The sequence below is a fragment of the Ipomoea triloba genome, chromosome 1 (genome assembly GCF_003576645.1).
Source record: "Ipomoea triloba cultivar NCNSP0323 chromosome 1, ASM357664v1".
NCBI classification, from domain to species: domain Eukaryota; kingdom Viridiplantae; phylum Streptophyta; class Magnoliopsida; order Solanales; family Convolvulaceae; genus Ipomoea; species Ipomoea triloba.
The window spans coordinates 37,917,534-37,937,382 of record NC_044916.1 but is presented as its reverse complement, the minus strand read 5'-3'; the positions used below and the strand labels follow the sequence as shown (position 1 = coordinate 37,937,382).

The 19,849-nt window shown below is 38.3% G+C and overlaps 4 protein-coding genes across 4 annotated transcripts; all 4 read left to right on the top strand.

Moving 5' to 3' along the window:
• Positions 1 to 2,159, top strand: LOC116013595. Its single transcript, XM_031253444.1, has 9 exons — positions 1 to 93; positions 204 to 474; positions 554 to 650; positions 717 to 841; positions 908 to 992; positions 1,071 to 1,203; positions 1,271 to 1,564; positions 1,655 to 1,891; positions 1,980 to 2,159. The coding sequence occupies exons 1-9, from the start codon at positions 1 to 3 to the stop codon at positions 2,157 to 2,159; spliced, it is 1,515 nt and encodes a 504-aa protein (XP_031109304.1).
• A 6,912-nt stretch (positions 2,160 to 9,071) lies between these two features.
• Positions 9,072 to 10,505, top strand: LOC116013589 (ATP-dependent DNA helicase PIF1-like). Its single transcript, XM_031253433.1, has one exon. The coding sequence runs from the start codon at positions 9,072 to 9,074 to the stop codon at positions 10,503 to 10,505; it is 1,434 nt and encodes a 477-aa protein (XP_031109293.1).
• A 2,876-nt stretch (positions 10,506 to 13,381) lies between these two features.
• On the top strand, positions 13,382 to 14,488 carry LOC116013581. The gene has a single exon (XM_031253420.1). It carries the CDS (start codon positions 13,382 to 13,384, stop codon positions 14,486 to 14,488), a length of 1,107 nt encoding a protein of 368 aa, XP_031109280.1.
• A 684-nt stretch (positions 14,489 to 15,172) lies between these two features.
• Positions 15,173 to 16,279, top strand: LOC116013573. Its single transcript, XM_031253408.1, has one exon. The coding sequence runs from the start codon at positions 15,173 to 15,175 to the stop codon at positions 16,277 to 16,279; it is 1,107 nt and encodes a 368-aa protein (XP_031109268.1).
• The last annotated feature ends 3,570 nt before the right edge of the window (positions 16,280 to 19,849 follow it).

Sequence of the window (19,849 nt, the reverse complement as noted above, 5' to 3'; positions counted from 1 at the left end):
ATGAGGCTCAGATTAGTAAAGACCTACGAAGTACCAGAAAAAAGAGGAGGAAATCTGATGAGAAGTAAAGAGTGTCTGTTTCACGATGATAAGGTGAATGCTTACTCTTCTTTTTCCCCTCTCCTTAATCTGCACTTGCTTTGTTATTTTTTTTCCCTCTCTTTAATCTGCACTTGCTTTGTTATTGTTTACAAATGTTGTAGGGAACTTACATCCATGCCAACATTTCAAAGGAAGAGGTTGAAAAATATTCCAAAGTATTTGAAGAGGGGAAGGTCTACTCTATAAAGAACTTTCTGGTGGTGACTAACTACTACAAATATAAAACAACTACACACAAGTATCTTATCAAGTTCAACTACAAAACAGTAGTAAAAGAGAGTAAAAGCAGACAATTTCCTACCCATATGCTTCGCATTAAGTCGTTTGAATCATTGAGGAATCCTGTTGAAGTCAATGAAACTGAGCTATTTGGTAATTATGTTATTGTCTTTTTTTTTTAATATATTCTGTAATGCCCTGAACCTACAATTAGATCATTTTTTCCTAACAGATGTCATAGGTCGAGTGGTAGAAATTTATTCTCCAGTGCAGAAGCTAATTGATGGAAAAGCAGTCACTCTAATCGACTTCGTGATTGCTGATACACAGTGAGTTTAATTTTTTTTTTTCCACACTATCACCACAGTTTGACTATAATTGAGTTTTTTGATTAGGGACATGCATTTGAAATGCACGGTATGGGACGAGCATGTTGCTCCTATTCATCAATTCTACAACATAGATGTGAAACAACCTATCATTGTTGCCATTCAACTCTGTAGGGCTAAGATTGTAAATGGTAAGTTTCTGTTGCTTTTTCTTACGCACTTTACGATCTGTTTGAAATATATTATGTTTTTTTTAGGTGAAGTCAGGATTACTAGCTCCTATGATGCCACAAAACTGTGGATTAATCACAGTTTTGCTGAGTTTGCTGAATTTAGGTCCAAGTATGTACTAATACCTGTTATGTTTCATAACACTATATGTTTATCTCTATATCACTCTCTAATGCAACATTTTTTTAGACTGGCTGCTGAGAATAGTCCACATCGTAGTATTACTACTACAACTGTTCTATCTGACTCAACTGGCTTAGGTGATCTCCAAAGTGGTTCTATAACTATCACCACTTTGTCTGATTTGCTGATGAAAGAGGAGGTAATTGCACCATCAACAACTCTATAATTTCTCATATACTGTGACCCCTAAAACCCTATTTTTTCAGGATGGTGAGTACTATGTCCCTGCTCAGATTGTTGGTATTCAGGGTTCCCGTAAAGGTGATTGGTATTACACATCATGCATGTCACAAGGTTACAATAAGAAGTTAAGCGTGAGAGATAAAGGTCTCCTAATTTGTGGCAAGTGCAACAAGAAGTGGGAAGAAGGATGTGTTCGATATAAAGTGGTTGTGAGAGTGGTGGATAAAAGAGATGATGCTCCCTTTTTACTTTGGGATAGAGAGTGTGTAGATTTGGTTGGGGTCCCAGCAAGCTTATTGTTTGAAAAGTATCTAAAGGTAATTTACTATTTACAACCTCCATTTAAATATACACAAAGAATGTATTCTACATTTTCATTCTGTTCTAATTTTTACTTTTATTTTTAGGTGGACATTGACATTCCACCAGAATTGGAATCACTAATAGGAATGTCAATGATCTTCAAGGTGTCACTAAAAAGAGACCAAATGCATGGACCTACTTCAGCATATAATGTGATGAGAGTTATAAGGGATCAGGCTTTAGTTGATGAATATTGTTCTAGGCTCAATGATACCCAAGAGAAGGATCTCATTTCAAGAATGATTGAAGAAGATGATGATGATAGTTTTGACTCTGATGAGGTACGATATTCAAACAAGTGGCTAATAAGCTAATATTCATATACTTATTGTCATACTGTACACTAACTCTTTTCCTATGAAAACTCAGTCTCAGGAAGGATCGAAAGGTGATGAAGTAAACAGCCCGGTGAATGCCACTCAAGAGAAGGGAAAGGAGACAGACTCTGACAATTCAGACACTATCAAGAGGTGTCTAATGGACCAATTTTCTACATCAACCAAACTGAAGAAGTCGAGGATGGTGACTGTGAAGACTGAAAAGATTTAAATGTGCAACTGATGTTTCCAAGACACTTTATTTATTTATTGCCCATTCTGTTAGACTTTTCTACTTGGCAACACTGTTTGAGTGTTATCAGTTGTTTGCATGTTTAATTTTTCGCAACAGTTCCTGACATTTCTATTACTATGTTCTATGTTTTTGTTGTTCTTAACTGTTTCTGTGCATGTTTTTCTTACTATACTATCATCTATTATTGTCCACCCTATATATGTGCATAAAACAGGAATGAATACAAGGCAAGAGGTACATATTGAAGCAAACCAGGCCATATGTGGAGAACAGTTCACCCAAGCAATTGTATATGACCACTATTACAAGACAAGAGCTATGGATACAAGCAAACGAATCATATAGAAGTGTGTTACAACCATTTGAAGACCTAGCGAATTCTTAAAACATTCAATTTACTTTTCCAATCTACATTTTCATTTTGCTAGCACATTGTATACTCTTTTTGTGTAATTTCCATACAATAAATGAATTCTCCTCTTTATTTCTTATTGTTTAAGCCATCATTTAAAACAATTTATACACATTATGCAAGTAACAAAAGTAAAAAAAAAAAATTAGAACAGTTTAGTATTTACATATTTCTAACTCTGTTTTATACTTACTTTAATAAAAAACCAAAATACAATTCTCTTCATATAGTTGGGATGATTTTTCTCTCAATGAAAAATTAAACTTTATTTACTGTGACACTTTCAAATTCGTATACTGATTTGTCTCAATGAACTGAACTAACAAAATTGTAGTTCTTTCACATTTTTATAAGAGTTTTGTACTTAAAAAAAAAACCAAACAAAATGAAAAAAATAAATAAAACTTGGGTAGATTTTTCTCTCAATGAACTGTAATACTTGATTTCCACTGAGAAATGCAAACAATACAACTGACTTCATGAGCACTAGCAACTTCAAAAGATTAGTATTGAAATGGGAGATGAGACTATACAATTAAAAATTACATCCTTATGATAGTTGTTACATTTGAACTCCAACATTTTTGTAACATGAAAATAAAGACTTAACACAAACAAATGTAATAAAACCATGATATTTTTTCGCTTACCTGAGCTGTACTTGACTTGCAAAAATGTGAATTCTTAAGCTTACTTAAAAAAAATAAATAAGTTGAACTTCGATTCATTTTTTTTATCAAAAACATAAAATATAAAAAAATGTTATAATGTAATACCACTATTCAAAACAGATTTAGCCATGTTGGTGAGTAAAAAAAGCAATACAAAAGATCACACCATCATTTTTTTTTATATTCCTTATAAACAACTTAATTTCAATACTAAAAAAAGTTATGAGAATGCAAATCTCATTCCAATAGTATTATACAGTTATACCATTAAATCTGAAAAAAGAAATAACTTCTTTATTACGCTGTTTAATCTTTCATTTTAAACACCTTATACACGTTATGGAAGTAACAACAACCAATTGTTGTTCAAAAAAAGAGCCAACTTACAGCATACAAACTCTACAATCAAGTGTTGGCTCTTCCTGACTAAATAAAAGAAAACAAAATATCAAACGAAAAGCTTCGTTTTATAATCTACTCTAAAATCAACTGAGCTTCAATACTAAAACAAGGCATCAGGATGCTGATGTCATCATTTGCCAATTGTCTAACACAGTTTTTAGATGACACCAGCCGTCAATGGCTCTTTATGCTAAAGAACTATTACACAGTTTCCTTCGTACATGTTACATTTACTACAACTACTAAATAATAGCCAAACAGTTCATATTCATCCCAATGCATCAGAACTGTAATATCATCATATGCCAAAAATCTCAAAAAAAAAATGTTAGTAAAATCAATACATATACATATACAGTAAACAGATTTCTGCATTTGGCATACATATGTCTGCAATTCCCTATAAGCAGCACACATTTTACATTTCAATGGAAAATGAAAAGTCATTTGATAGAAAGTAATAAATGATATATTACACTAATCATTACTTTATTCAGTTTTTTTATAAATAACATCATGTCATTGGTTGTGCTCTAATAAATGATATAAGTATGAACCATCATTATTACTTTACTTAGTTTTTTAGGAAATAACATGTACACAACATCAAACTCTCAATCTTTTGCACAGAGTTCAGCAATTTACCAGCAAAAAACATTATGAGGCAAATCTTTACTTCAACCACAATAGGCAACAAGAGAAAACAGGCAGTTACAGATAAAGGTAATTCATATTCGAACACTTACCTCTCAATTAGGAGCCATAATCAGAAATTCATATCTCACTGTTCTATTTGTTGCTGATTTGCACATTGCTTTGCTATTCTCTTCAACACTTTGACTGTATGCATATTTGAAATGTTCTTCACTGCAAAAGTATTTGAAAATTTAGTCTCAGCATCCATAAACTATAATGATTTTCTTATACATATTAAATTGATGAGCTTCGATGTAAAATGTTGCTTGCCTACTATAATAGAGAGTTCAGACGTACATTTAGAATTCAAAAATGCTCGAAATTAATGGTGTGATAAACAGAATACGAAAACCATAATCTATATGAACCATACATCGAAAAATATACTATTCGTTTTAGCTAAGCATGCAACAAAAGATTTGGAGGTATAGTAGTACAAATCAAAGAATTATACTCATCAAAAGAGTAGGTTAACTTAGTTGTTTACAGGATCAGGGCCGATGTGCTTAAATCCATTGTTCATCACCAATTTGTACCTAAAATCAAAGCTCGCAAAACTATAAACGACCGATCTGTGTAACAGATCGGTCAATTTTAGCACATAACTGTGCGTATGATGGCAGCGGACGAGAGAAGAGCCGTCGCGGGAGAGAAGAGCTGTCGGGAGAGAGAAGAACGCAGTCCGAGTCTGGAAGACGAAGGGCCGACCGGTAGTCTATCGGCAACGTTTATATATGATCTTTCTTTGGGCCGGGTTTTTGGCCCAATGTTTGGGTCTAAATTTGGGTCATATGTTAGTTCATCTGTTTTGGTGGTAATTAGATGTTTTTGTACTTAGTATGTGCCTTTTGTATTCTTTTATTTCTTTTAGAAATGAATTTGAGCATACCTTAATAACGAACATGTATTATAATCATTTTGTTTAGTTTAATTACAATATCGTTATGAACATATATTAACATAGTTTGTAACAGTTTCATTATTTTATTTTATTTTTGTAGAAAATGTTCAAGTTCTTGGGTTAAGTAATTCTACAACTCATTTCTCACAACAAGGTCAATATAGTAAGTCTCAAAGAAGATTGGTGCCACATGGATCTCCTAGAAATGATACACCAATGAGTACCCTAACAAACGGTAAACTAAATCACTTTGTTTCATTGATGGCGCTCTATTTTTATTTTCCTTCTATATATATAAAACTATATAATCCTGTACACTCATAAACAAATGTTTGATACGATAATTTTAGCCTAACTTTGTCTATAACATAACAAAATGAAGGTACTATTATAAGACCTTTGATGAGTTGTGAAAACGAGGACCCAAATGATTCCTGTATTACAAGATCGGCGCTTTCCCGATTCTGTCAGCATTCTTCAACTCAAGGTGAACCTAGTTTAAATGGTAAAGTTTTCCATCTCATTCAATAATACATTTTTTTTCTTTATATTTTTGAAAATGTCATACTCTGGTCTAATTAAGTTGTTATTACATTTTGTAGAATTGAACTCATGTGTAACACAATTACACCGCGAACCTTTGAAGACGTTAACAAAAGGTATTTTCCTTAACAACATTACATTCTACTTGAAGAAATTCTAGAACCTTTTTTAAGACATTTTTTTTTTATTGTATTTCAATAAAACTTCTTATAACATTGTGTTGACTACTAAATAAATGCAATGCGAATAGCTACAATTCCAACCAACAAGATAAGAACATCATTGCCGCGATCTTTTAGCACAAATGCAGAGGTTGTGTGTAGAGATTTGCTTACATCATTTGACAAAAAAGTTCAACCTCAACCTAACCAAACATTGAGCCGACTAAACCATGGTATTATTTAATTCTTATTACTTAAGTTACCGTAATTGCACCCGTTTTTTGTATTAATTGCATGTAATTTTTTTAGATGAGTATTTGGATTTTGGTGATGCAATTCACACTTGTGAACATTGCGGAGCGATGTTTTGGATGGAAGAAAGACAAAACAAATGCGTAACGAGAGGTACTCCGAAGTTTTCTATTTGTTGCAATAACGGTAAGATCACCTTACCATCAATGTTGATGCCTCCCAAAGGAATCCTTGATTTGTTTTTTGGATCTACTAACAAATCTAAGCAATTCCTTAACAACATAAGGACGTACAACAACATGTTTTGCTTCACATCGATGGGAGGAAGAATTGATAACAGTGTTAACTTAGGTGGTGCACCTCCTGTTTTTCGTATGAATGGACAAAACTTTCCCTTGATGGTTAGTTTATTGCCTATGGAAGGGAAATCACCGCATTTTGCACAATTGTACATATATGACACTCATAACGAGATTACTAATCGTGTAAATGCTGTTAGGTAATAATTTTATGCTACGTAAATTTTTTTTTTCATTAACTATTTCTTTCATTAGCTTTTGTTTGACATTATGTTTTCTTAAAATGTAGGCCTGATGGTGAGAATAAGGATATTGATTCAGAAATAGTTAAGGATATAAAAAATGACTTGGATAAACATAATGTCTTAGTCAAGTCATTCCGTATGGCCAGAGATGAGTTTGAGAAGAATCCATGTGCGGAGGTCAAAATAAAGTTGCTTGGAAAGCGAAATAAGGATGCGAGGACATACAACTTACCTCAAGTTTCTGAAGTTGCTGCATTAGTTGTTGGAGACCTTGATACAAATATGGGGCAGCGTGACATAATGGTAGAAACTAAGGCTGGCACATTGCAAAGAATTTTTGAGTTAAATCCTTCATGCTTACCTCTACAATACCCGTTGCTTTTCCCTATGGTGAGGACGGGTATAGGGAAGACATACCATTCTCTATTATCAAATGTAACGGTAGTGGTGGTCGGCAAAGAATTAGTCCAAGAGATATTTTTTTTACCGTATGCAAACCCGCCTAACTGAAATATCAACTTTATTGGTCGCAAGGAGGTTATTTCAACAGTTTCTGGTGGACAGTTACACAATGGTCGAGGCTGGAAGATTAATTTATGTTAGAACACATCAAAAAAATTTGAGGTGTGAAACTTATAATTGTTTGACCGACGCTTTGACTCGAGGGGAAGTTGACCCAAACGCACAAGGTAGAAGAATCATATTACCGTCAAGTTTTGTTGGGGGTGCTAGGTATATGATACAGAATTACCAAGATGATATGGCAATTTGCAAATGGATTGGTTACCCTAACTTATTCATTACATTCACTTGCAATCCGAAGTGGCCTGAGATAGAAAGATTTCTAAAAGAGAAAAATTGTAGAGCTAAAGATCAACCAGACATTATTTGTAGAGTTTTCAAAATGGAGTTGGACGGTTTGATTGCTGATTGTCGGAAGAATAAGTTGTTTGGATCTGTAAATGGAGGTATGTAGCATTTTGCTTATCATTTTGGAAGTTATACTTTTATTATTCATTTTCCAACGTGTTGTTTTGTGTTTACTATTGACAGTAATATATACCATTGAGTTTCAGAAGAGAGGTCTCCCTCATGCTCATATCTTATTGTTTCTTGAAAAGAAAAGGGAAGGTACAATCACCAGCAATTTGGACGCCATAATATCGGCTGAGATACCAAATAAGGAGATGGATACCGAATACTACACTGCCGTAGAAGAGTTCATGATGCACGGACCTTGTGGAAAGGCACAAATGAATTCCCCGTGCATGTCTGGGTTTAGTAAAGTGGTGGATGAAATCAATATGTACTACGACTGTAGATACATTTCTCCGTGTGAAGCTGCATGGAGATTGTTTGGCTTTGACATTCAATTGAGAGCTCCCCAAGTTGAACGTTTGAGCTTCCACCTTCCTGGGCAACAAAGTGTCATATTTGCAGATGATGATCCTGTTGAGAATGTTGTAAATAGGCCAACTATAGCCCATAGTATGTTCATGGAATGGTTTGAAGCTAATAGAACCTACCCAGAAGCAAGAGCATTGACTTATGCTGAGATGCCTACTAGATTTGTGTGGAAGAAAGATATTAGGAAATGGAGTCCAAGGAAAAGAGGATTTGCAATTGGTAGGGTTTTTTATGTTCCTCCTGGTACCGGAGACATATATTATCTTAGATGCCTATTGAATAAGGTGCGGAGGCCCATGAGTTTTTCAAATTTAATGAAAGTAGATGGTGTGCAGTTTGGTTCCTTCAAAGATGCATGTTATGCCAGAGGGTGAATAGATGACGACAAAGAATACGTCGACGCTATTATAGAAGCCAGTGATTGGGCAACAGGAATTCATTTGAGAAGATTGTTTGTAACTTTGTTAATGTCAAACTCTATTGCAAGACCTGATGCTGTTTGGGATGCTGTGTGGCACTTGCTATCTGAGGACGCTCAATTTCACTTGCGAAGAAATTTAAACATGCCAGGTATTACTTTGCCTCTAAGATACTTTGGTTTCAATGTTGTATATACTTTAACTTTAAATAGAGATATGTTATTTAATATTTTATATTTCATTGCTTGTGCAGAGTTGTTATTGACTGAGGAAGAAGAAATTTTTTTTACTTTATTGGAAATAGAAAGACTGCTATCCCCCTTGGGAAAAAGTTTGAAAGATTTTCCTAATATGCCATTAGCGAATGAAGAATGTTACAACTTGGCATCAAATAAGTTCATACAGGAGGAGTTGTGTTACGATCGTGATGCTTAGAAGGTAGAGAATGAAGTTTTGGTTAGCCAACTTACTGACAAACAAATGACAATATACAATGAGGTCATTCAAAATGTTGACAACAACACTGGGGGTTTGTTCTTTGTATATGGTTATGGTGGAATAGGAAAGACCTTTTTATGGAGAGCATTGTCTTCTTATTTAAGGGCCAAAGGCGATATAGTTCTAAATGTTGCATCCAGCGGCATTGCCTCACTTTTATTGCCGGGTGGGAGAACTGCACATTCCAGGTTTGCTATACCCATCTCTATTAATGAAGATTCAACCTGCAACATTAGTCAAGGAAGCCCTTTGGCGGAACTTATTGTTTATTGCAAATTGATTATATGGGACGAGGCTCCTATGATGCATAAGTACTGTTTTGAGGCTTTAGACAAGACAATGAGAGATTTGTTAAGATTCAAGAATGAAAACAGTTACGACATGCCGTTTGGGGGGAAAACAGTTGTTCTTGGTGGAGATTTCAGGCAAATCCTACCAGTTATTCCTAAGGGCACAAGACAAGATATAGTTGGGGCAACAATCAACTCTTCGTATTTATGGAGGTACTGTAAAGTTTTGAGGCTGACAAAAAATCTACGTCTAACAACAATTCAAGCACCTGAAGAACGACAACAAACTGAACAATTTGCAAAGTGGATTGCTGATATTGGTGACGGAGTAAGTTCGGCATGCACTGATGAAGAAGATGATCTGATTATTCCTAATCACATATTGTTGCAGTATGTAGATAATCCTATTGCTGCAATTGTAGAAAGCACCTTTCCTAATTATGAAATTGCATGCACTGACTCTCAATTCCTACTTAGCCGTGCAATTTTGGCTCCAACTTTGGATGTGGTAGATAGCATCAACGATTATATGAATGAAATGAACAAGGGAGACTCCAAAACATATCTCAGTTGTGATACGGTCTGTAAAGCAGACGATCCAGGAGATACGCTAGGAGATTTGCATACACCGGAGTTCCTCAATGGCTTACGGTGTTCTGGAATACCAAACCATTCTTTGACTATTAAAGTTGGATCACCTGTTATGCTTTTGAGGAATATTGATCACTCATTAGGACTCTGCAACGGTACTAGGTTAATTGTTACAAGGTTGGCTGATCACGTTTTGGAGGCGAAAATCATGTCTGGAACACATAAAGGAACAAAAGTTCTTATTCCTAGGATGTCGTTAACACCTTCTGACACTAGATTGCCATTCAAGTTCCAAAGAAAACAGTTTCCATTGATGCTATCATATGCCATGACAATCAATAAAAGTCAAGGTCAAACACTTTCGCATGTGGGTTTGTTTTTGAGAAAGCCCGTTTTTAATCATGGCCAATTGTATGTAGCAATCTCAAGGGTCAGTAATCCTATGGGATTAAAAATTTTGATTTGTGGGGAAAATCCTCAATCTGTAACTACAACTAAAAATGTTGTTTACAAAGAAGTTTTCAATAATGTGTAATAATATTCAACTTGCCCACTGTTTCTCATTATTTCATTCAATTTCTCTTCAACTAAAACCTTAACACTATTTATAATATGAACTATACATCTTTTGGCCGTGCATCGCACGCGTGCAATTACTAGTATTTTCTAATAAGTGTAATAGTGCATATTTATAATCTGGGATGAGGATTTTCAATAAGTTAAATTGTGCATTTTAACATATGTTGTGGTGCATTTGAATGCGTAGAATGATGCATATTTTAGCACATGTTTTTTAATATGTGTAAATAGTACATGTTTATAATCTAACATGAGGCACATTGTGGTGCATTTTAATAAGTAGAATGATGCGTTTTATTGCGTATATTAATGAATTTTAAGTGAATAGGTACATTTGGTTATAGTGTGGAATGATGTGTTTTATCTGTCTTCTGTTACATTTTAGTACGTAGAATGGTATGTATTTCACCACGTATATATTGCGCGTTGATTTGATAACATGCTGTAATCTAATGGCGGCAAAATAGCCGCACGGCCACACCTAAGGACCAGGCCGCACATGAACTCTCCTATATATGTGTGTGTGTGTTTTCAATTCAAAGAATCTAAGCTCTCACCACCGGAATTCGAACCTATGACCATAAATTTAAAATAGTAACGAGATGCCATCACATTAAAGAAAGAGTTAAACCCCAGATATTTGAAATAAGTTAACTACTAATGCAATTTGGTGAATTTTGTCACAATTAAATTCAAATACATCAATGAATACAAAATTTATTAAATTATTATATTGTTATGGAGATATATATGGAAGAAATTAGATATATTTAATTAGCTCCGATATTATTTTCTTATAGAGTAGATGGTGGTAGAATTGAAGTAGCTAGGTCCGGCCTGATTGACCAGATTTGCGGAAATACGTTAAAAATATGAGATGATTAAGGCGAGATTAGTATCTATAATATATATTCGATCATGTGCTTGCGGACTCTAATTAGAATTTGGTGTAGGTTGTGAATATTGGTGTGATTGGAAGTCATGATTTCTAGCACAAAATGATGATGTCCACAACTGCCCATATGCATCCAAATCTTTATGTTTTTCCTTCAATAAGAAAAAAACAAACAAAACACAACTCATATCTCATTATTTTGAAAAATATTGCATTATAGTCAAACAAATATTTTTGAAATTTACTCACTGATTTTTTTGGGTTGCTATTTTTAAAAATAATGCATTTTATCTGAGATTGTAAAAATGGATAATAATAATAATATACTCCGTATTTATCACAAGTAATTGTGAACAATATATATAATGGGGATGGGAATGGGAATACCAAATCTTTGACCTGTGGGGAGTGTCATGATTTGCCTAGCTAGCTTGCCTCACTCACCTCGATCACATCCCAAATATGAGTGAGTAGTGTGGTGCATGTTGCCGGCACTAGGAGGGGCCATTTTTCACCTTTCTGTAACATCTAACGTGCGTTATTTTGTGCTTTCAATTATATATATTTAACTCTCATCTCTTTTTCTTCAATTCCTTTGTAACTTTTATCCAAATTATTACTTTCATGACCGACCGGCCTTTAATATAAGCCTCTCGACCTCTAAAAAACAAATTTCTTCCGATCCATCCGCACTTCATTAGCAAAATATATACTACTATATAGGGTGATCTGAGTCTGCACAGCAAAGGCCCAACTTAAGTAGGTACAGAAATGCCGCAATCCATGCAGGATGAAGATGCTATAACGATGACACCCCATACATGCCCAATCAGCTGCCCATTGGATGGGCTGATGATAAGTTTGTACTGATGGAGTGAGGGATCAGAGGCCCTATATTAAAGCCCACTTATTGGCATCAAACTAAAACAAATTGGGACCTTTCACCTTAGGACCAATATGGATATATATGCCACCAGTACCCAATCCTTATATTGTGCACCACGGTGCACATAGCAATGTGCACCTTGGTCCAAAACGACGTCGTTTTGATGTTAGTGGACGCGGACGCGAATGACTCTATGAAATTCATTATCTATAATACACATAATCATTATCTATAATACACAGAATGTTTGTCGAATACACAAAATGTTTGCCCAGAATACACATAATATTGACACAAAATACACAAAACTCATCCTCCTAACATTCGAATGCACAAACACATCACAACCTGTGTTAATAGCATGAATACACAGAATATTGACACAAAATACACGGAACTCATCCTCCTAAACATTTCGAATGTACAAACACATCACAACATGTGTTACTAACATGAATATACAAAACGGTTGCCTAGAATACACAAAATGATTGCTTGGAATACACATAACGATTACTTATAATACACAGAATATTAACATAAATACACAGACTAGCCGAAACGGGAAACGTGATTTCTAAAAAAAGGAACGGTTAGTTTACAATGCTCAAAACGACGTCGTTTACGTACGTGGTGCACATTGCTGTGTGCACCGTGGTGCACGGTATAATTTGCCACCAGCACCACCCACATATTGTCTCCAAAGTGGGGAATATTTACTTCGTAATTTAGAATGACAGACGTATCTTAAATACATGATTGCAAAAAGTGTGCATATCAAATTTTTTTTTTACTACAATTTAATTAACATATTTAATAATGATGTCATTAGATTACAATATACTTATTATTTTTTTTTGTTATTGAAAAAAGTAAATGCAATATATTTAATAATGATGTCATTAGACTACAAGATACTTATTAATTTTTTTTTTGTTATTAAAAAAAGTGAATGCAATGAAATTCTCTCTCGCTTCTTTCGCGAGTTTCCTTCTTGCGTAACTCCGCAGCCCTAGGGTTTTGTCCGTTTCGTTTCTTCTCCGTCGTCAGTATGGCGGCGTCCGATATCGTTGGATTGTGCGGGAACCTTACTTTGGCGGATGTGGATGATGAAGATCTTTCCATGCAACTTCCAAACATCCCCCTTGAAGAACATGGTAACGATGAAGAGGTTTATGCAGTTGGTAGGTTGGTTTCAGATAAACCTGTCAAGTTCCAATACTTTCAAGACACCATGGCAGGCGTCTGGAGACCAGGGATGGGCTTTACGATGAAGCAACTTCAGACTCACCGTTTCTTAATCCGCTTCTACCATGAGGCTGATCTTGTCCGTATTTTGAATGATGGCCCCTGGAGCTTTGAACAACACCTATTTGTGATGCGTCGACTTCTCCCTAATGAGGATCCGGAGGAGGCTGATTTGCAGTGCGCTGAGTTTTGGATTCAGATACATGGATTACCGGCTGGTTTTCGATCTGATGCAGTTGTGTCGGCTATTGGTTCTTTTCTGGGCGTTTTCGTGAAATCTGATGAACGCAACTTCGATGGCTCCATGCATACTTTCTTTAGAGTTCGCGTTGCTGTTGATGTTGGCAAACCTCTGAAGACTAAAATGAAACTAAAACGTGATAATGGAGCTTGGTCGATCGTAGAGTTCCGCTATGAAAGACTGCCCACGTTCTGCTTCCTCTGTGGTATTTTGGGTCATGGTGAGAAATTCTGTCACAAGGTGTTTCGGGGCAGTGGAGCAGACGTAGAGAAACCCTACGGTCCCTCGCTGCGTGCGGGTCAGAGACGTGGAACTCAGTTAGTTAACCAGCGATGGGTTGCACCGGCTTCGCACATTGACAGACGCAACTGGGTTGCCCCTGCGAAGAGTGGTGATATTGCTATCGATTCTGACATGTCTAGGAATTTAAACACTGATACGGATGGTGCAAATCAAGCCGGGAAAGGAAAGGAGTTAATGCAAGTGTGTGTTCCAATGAGTAACCCTATTACTAAGCCTGATAGTGTGTGTGTTGAACAGAAGAAACGTAGACACGTGGAGGAGGGCGAGGGTACTGGAACTTCCATTACCATAATGGACTATGAGCATGTTGGTTCAAAAAACATGGAGAAGGCGGGTTTGGCATTGCAAACCCGCCCAGATCAATGAGTATTTTAGCTTGGAATTGTCGCGGGCTTGGCAACCCGACGGCAGTTCGCGTGTTGGCGGATTTAGTCCGCTCTAAGAGGCCGAGTATGATTTTTTTAATGGAAACTTTTTGCAGTAAACAGAAGATGGAGTTGGTTCGTGTGCAATTGGGGTTTGCAAACATGCTGGTAGTGGAGGCTCAGGGACACCGGGGCGGATTAGCACTGTTATGGGTGGACTCTTGGGAGGTGGAGGTAACTAGTTTTTCACACAACCATATTGACGCTACTGTGGTGATTGATATTGGCAAGCCGGTGTGGCGGTTTACGGGTTTTTATGGGTTTCCCGAAAGGCACCGCCGAAGGGAGTCATGGAATTTCCTACGTACTCTGGCTGGATTGAGTGACCTCCCGTGGGTAGTGATGGGTGATTACAATGATCTGCTTCATCAAACTGAGAAGAGAGGTCGAGTACCTCATCCCAATTGGTTGCTAACAGGCTTCCAAGACGCNTGTTATTGAAAAAAGTAAATGCAATATATTTAATAATGATGTCATTAGACTACAAGATACTTATTAATTTTTTTTTTGTTATTAAAAAAAGTGAATGCAATGAAATTCTCTCTCGCTTCTTTCGCGAGTTTCCTTCTTGCGTAACTCCGCAGCCCTAGGGTTTTGTCCGTTTCGTTTCTTCTCCGTCGTCAGTATGGCGGCGTCCGATATCGTTGGATTGTGCGGGAACCTTACTTTGGCGGATGTGGATGATGAAGATCTTTCCATGCAACTTCCAAACATCCCCCTTGAAGAACATGGTAACGATGAAGAGGTTTATGCAGTTGGTAGGTTGGTTTCAGATAAACCTGTCAAGTTCCAATACTTTCAAGACACCATGGCAGGCGTCTGGAGACCAGGGATGGGCTTTACGATGAAGCAACTTCAGACTCACCGTTTCTTAATCCGCTTCTACCATGAGGCTGATCTTGTCCGTATTTTGAATGATGGCCCCTGGAGCTTTGAACAACACCTATTTGTGATGCGTCGACTTCTCCCTAATGAGGATCCGGAGGAGGCTGATTTGCAGTGCGCTGAGTTTTGGATTCAGATACATGGATTACCGGCTGGTTTTCGATCTGATGCAGTTGTGTCGGCTATTGGTTCTTTTCTGGGCGTTTTCGTGAAATCTGATGAACGCAACTTCGATGGCTCCATGCATACTTTCTTTAGAGTTCGCGTTGCTGTTGATGTTGGCAAACCTCTGAAGACTAAAATGAAACTAAAACGTGATAATGGAGCTTGGTCGATCGTAGAGTTCCGCTATGAAAGACTGCCCACGTTCTGCTTCCTCTGTGGTATTTTGGGTCATGGTGAGAAATTCTGTCACAAGGTGTTTCGGGGCAGTGGAGCAGACGTAGAGAAACCCTACGGTCCCTCGCTGCGTGCGGGTCAGAGACGTGGAACTCAGTTAGTTAACCAGCGATGGGTTGCACCGGCTTCGCACATTGACAGACGCAACTGGGTTGCCCCTGCGAAGAGTGGTGATATTGCTATCGATTCTGACATGTCTAGGAATTTAAACACTGATACGGATGGTGCAAATCAAGCCGGGAAAGGAAAGGAGTTAATGCAAGTGTGTGTTCCAATGAGTAACCCTATTACTAAGCCTGATAGTGTGTGTGTTGAACAGAAGAAACGTAGACACGTGGAGGAGGGCGAGGGTACTGGAACTTCCATTACCATAATGGACTATGAGCATGTTGGTTCAAAAAACATGGAGAAGGCGGGTTTGGCATTGCAAACCCGCCCAGATCAATGAGTATTTTAGCTTGGAATTGTCGCGGGCTTGGCAACCCGACGGCAGTTCGCGTGTTGGCGGATTTAGTCCGCTCTAAGAGGCCGAGTATGATTTTTTTAATGGAAACTTTTTGCAGTAAACAGAAGATGGAGTTGGTTCGTGTGCAATTGGGGTTTGCAAACATGCTGGTAGTGGAGGCTCAGGGACACCGGGGCGGATTAGCACTGTTATGGGTGGACTCTTGGGAGGTGGAGGTAACTAGTTTTTCACACAACCATATTGACGCTACTGTGGTGATTGATATTGGCAAGCCGGTGTGGCGGTTTACGGGTTTTTATGGGTTTCCCGAAAGGCACCGCCGAAGGGAGTCATGGAATTTCCTACGTACTCTGGCTGGATTGAGTGACCTCCCGTGGGTAGTGATGGGTGATTACAATGATCTGCTTCATCAAACTGAGAAGAGAGGTCGAGTACCTCATCCCAATTGGTTGCTAACAGGCTTCCAAGACGCGGTCTCAGATAGTGGGCTCCAAGATTTTCCATTCTCGGGCAACCAATATACTTGGGGAAAATCTAGAGGCACACCAGCGATGGTAGAAGAAAAGTTGGATNTTCTGCTTTGATAATATGTGGTTGAGGGAGGATGTGTGCAGAGAAATAGTTGAGTACAGTTGGCACCGCACCATGGGATTGGATGTGCTTACTCGGATTGAGGCATGTGGCCAGGATGTATGGCGTTGGGGTAAAAACTTTAATAAGGACTTCCAGCGTCGCATAGAGAAGTGCAAAGGCAGATTAGAGTATCTACTGTCACGTACGGATATGACCAGTGTTGATGAGTATAACCGGGTGGAAAAAGAGCTCCTTACTCTGCTTGAACAACAACATATATACTGGAAACAACGAGCCAAAGAACATTGGTGGAGAGGGGGTGATTTGAATACAAAATTCTTTCACAACTCGGTAAAAACAAGAAGGAGAATGAACAAGATTGATAGATTGCAAAATGAGGAAGGAGCATGGGTTACTGATGCTGCTGGGGTTGGAGGAATTATTATGGATTACTTTGGTAAATTGTTTACTGCTGAAGATGGGGATATGGAGGAGGTTATTGAGTGTATTAAAGGCATGGTTACACCTGCTGATAATGAGCGCCTGCTAATGACAGTGACTACTGAGGAAGTTCATGATGCTTTGTTCCAAATGCACCCAGACAAATCGCCAGGGCCTGACGGGTTTGGCCCAGGATTTTTTCAACATTTCTGGGGGGTGATTGGTAGCGAGGTCACCTTGTTTTGTCGCCAGTTTCTTGACACTGCTCGGTTGCCGGCTAAGGCTAATGATACATATGTGGTTTTAATTCCTAAGAAACCGAATCCTGAGTCAATGAAGGACCTCAGACCGATTGCCTTGTGCAATGTATTGTACAAAATTGCAGCTAAGGTGTGCGCTAATAGGTTGAAGCCGTTATTGAATGATCTTATATCAGGAGCTCAAAGTGCGTTTGTGCCAGGCCGGCTAATTACTGACAATATCATGTTAGCTTATGAGGCGCATCATTTTCTTAAACGGAAAACGCAAGGACAGGAGGGGGTGGCGGCGCTCAAAGTTGACATGAGTAAAGCCTATGATAGGGTCGAGTGGCGGTTTCTACGAGCAGTACTCATTAAGATGGGCTTCAGTTTGAAATGGGTGAATATCCTCGTAGAAACAGTGAGTTCAGTTAAGTATCATATCATCCACGACCAAAGCCATCTGGGACCGATCATTCCAGGCCGGGGTCTCAGGCAAGGGGATCCATTGTCCCCATATTTGTTTTTGTTGGTGGCTGAGGGATTAAGTGCTTTAATTGAAAATAGAATAAGCAGAGGTTGGTTGCATGGAGTGCGAGTAGCTCGTGGGGCCCCACAAATTTCTCACCTCCTGTTTGCAGATGATTGTTTTTTATTCTTGCGGGCAAACAGGGAAGAGGGCCAACGAATGAAAGAGGTTTTAGATTGCTATTCACTTGCATCCGGTCAGAAGATCAACTTTGACAAGTCTGTTGTGTGTTTTAGTTCGAATGTGCCACACCATGTACGAAGCGAAGTTGTAAACCTCCTTGGAGTCAGTCAGGGGGAGACTTCGGGAAAATACCTCGGTTTGCCATCGTTGGTAGGGAGAAATAAAAAACACATTTTGAGGTTTATAAAAGAAAAAATAGTTCACCGTATCAGAAGCTGGAATTCTAAATTTCTCTCTCGAGCTGGGCGTGAGGTCTTGCTTAAGAATGTTCTTCAAGCGATGCCATGTTATGCCATGATGGTGTTTTTACTTCCTGTTGGATTATGCCGAGAGATTGAGGTACTTTTGAACGAATATTGGTGGATCGGGTCTTGTGGTCGTGGGAAAGGTATACGGTGGAAGGCATGGAGTGGGCTGTGTCATCCTAAGGAAAAAGGTGGATTGGGTTTTAGGCAGCTCCGAGAGATGAATTTGGCCCTTCTGGGCAAGCAGGCGTGGCGCCTAATAACACGACCAGACTCCCTTGTAGCTCGGGTATACAAAAGTCGGTATTATCCCAGTGGTACGTTTTTTGATGCGCTACCTGGTAGTAATCCTTCGTTTATTTGGCGAGGCCTATTGGAAGTCCAAGAGGTGATGAGAAGGGGCTGTAGACGATGTATTGGCGATGGGAGGACTACACAGATTGGCAGAGATCCTTGGTTACCCGTTGCCAATGAACCATTTGTAAGCACAGTGCTGCATGAGACCATTTTTGAAGCGCCTGTCTCTTCTCTTTTTGACAGCCAGGGCACCGGATGGGATGAGGATTGCGTGAAAGATATTTTTAATGAGCGGGATGCTCATATTATCTTAAGCATTCCGGTGAGCATACGACGACCACATGATGCATGGGTTTGGTACAAGGAGCCGAAAGGTGCTTACACTGTAAAATCTTGTTATCGAATGCTGCTAGGGGAGGTGCATGATGATCGGCCATGGCGCATTATTTGGAATCTAAGAGTTCCTCCCAAGGTGAAGATTTTTTGTTGGCAGCTTGCCATGTCTATACTTCCAACCTGTGATGTTTTACGTACAAAGAACATTCATTGCTCACTAGTTTGTCATATGTGTGGTCAGAGTGAGGAGACAACTTGTCATTTGTTTATGGAATGCCAGCATGCAGTGAGTATGTGGACTAATCTGGGAATTTCTTCCTCTGTTAATGCTCAAGGTACTACTTCTGAATGGTTTTTAAATTTGATAGCCACCTTGCATGAAGATATGAAAAGTAAATTTGTTGTGTTGTGTTGGGGTCTATGGAACAGCAGAAATGCAACAGTATGGAAAGGGGAGATTTTCAACTGCAATGCTATGGTTCAGTCGTCCATCTCTTTCTTGACGAACTGGACTGCAGCGCTGGAGCCTTGTGTAGTGTCCACTGGGAATGAACCTTTACTGCAGAGATGGAGGCCCCCAATTAATGGCCGGTTAAAACTAAATACTGATGTTGCTATGGACTCCCAAAACAAAGCTATGGGATTAGGGTGGTTGTTACGTGCTGAAGGAGGTATCTTTTTAGCAGCTAAGTCTCTCCGGTTCAATGGC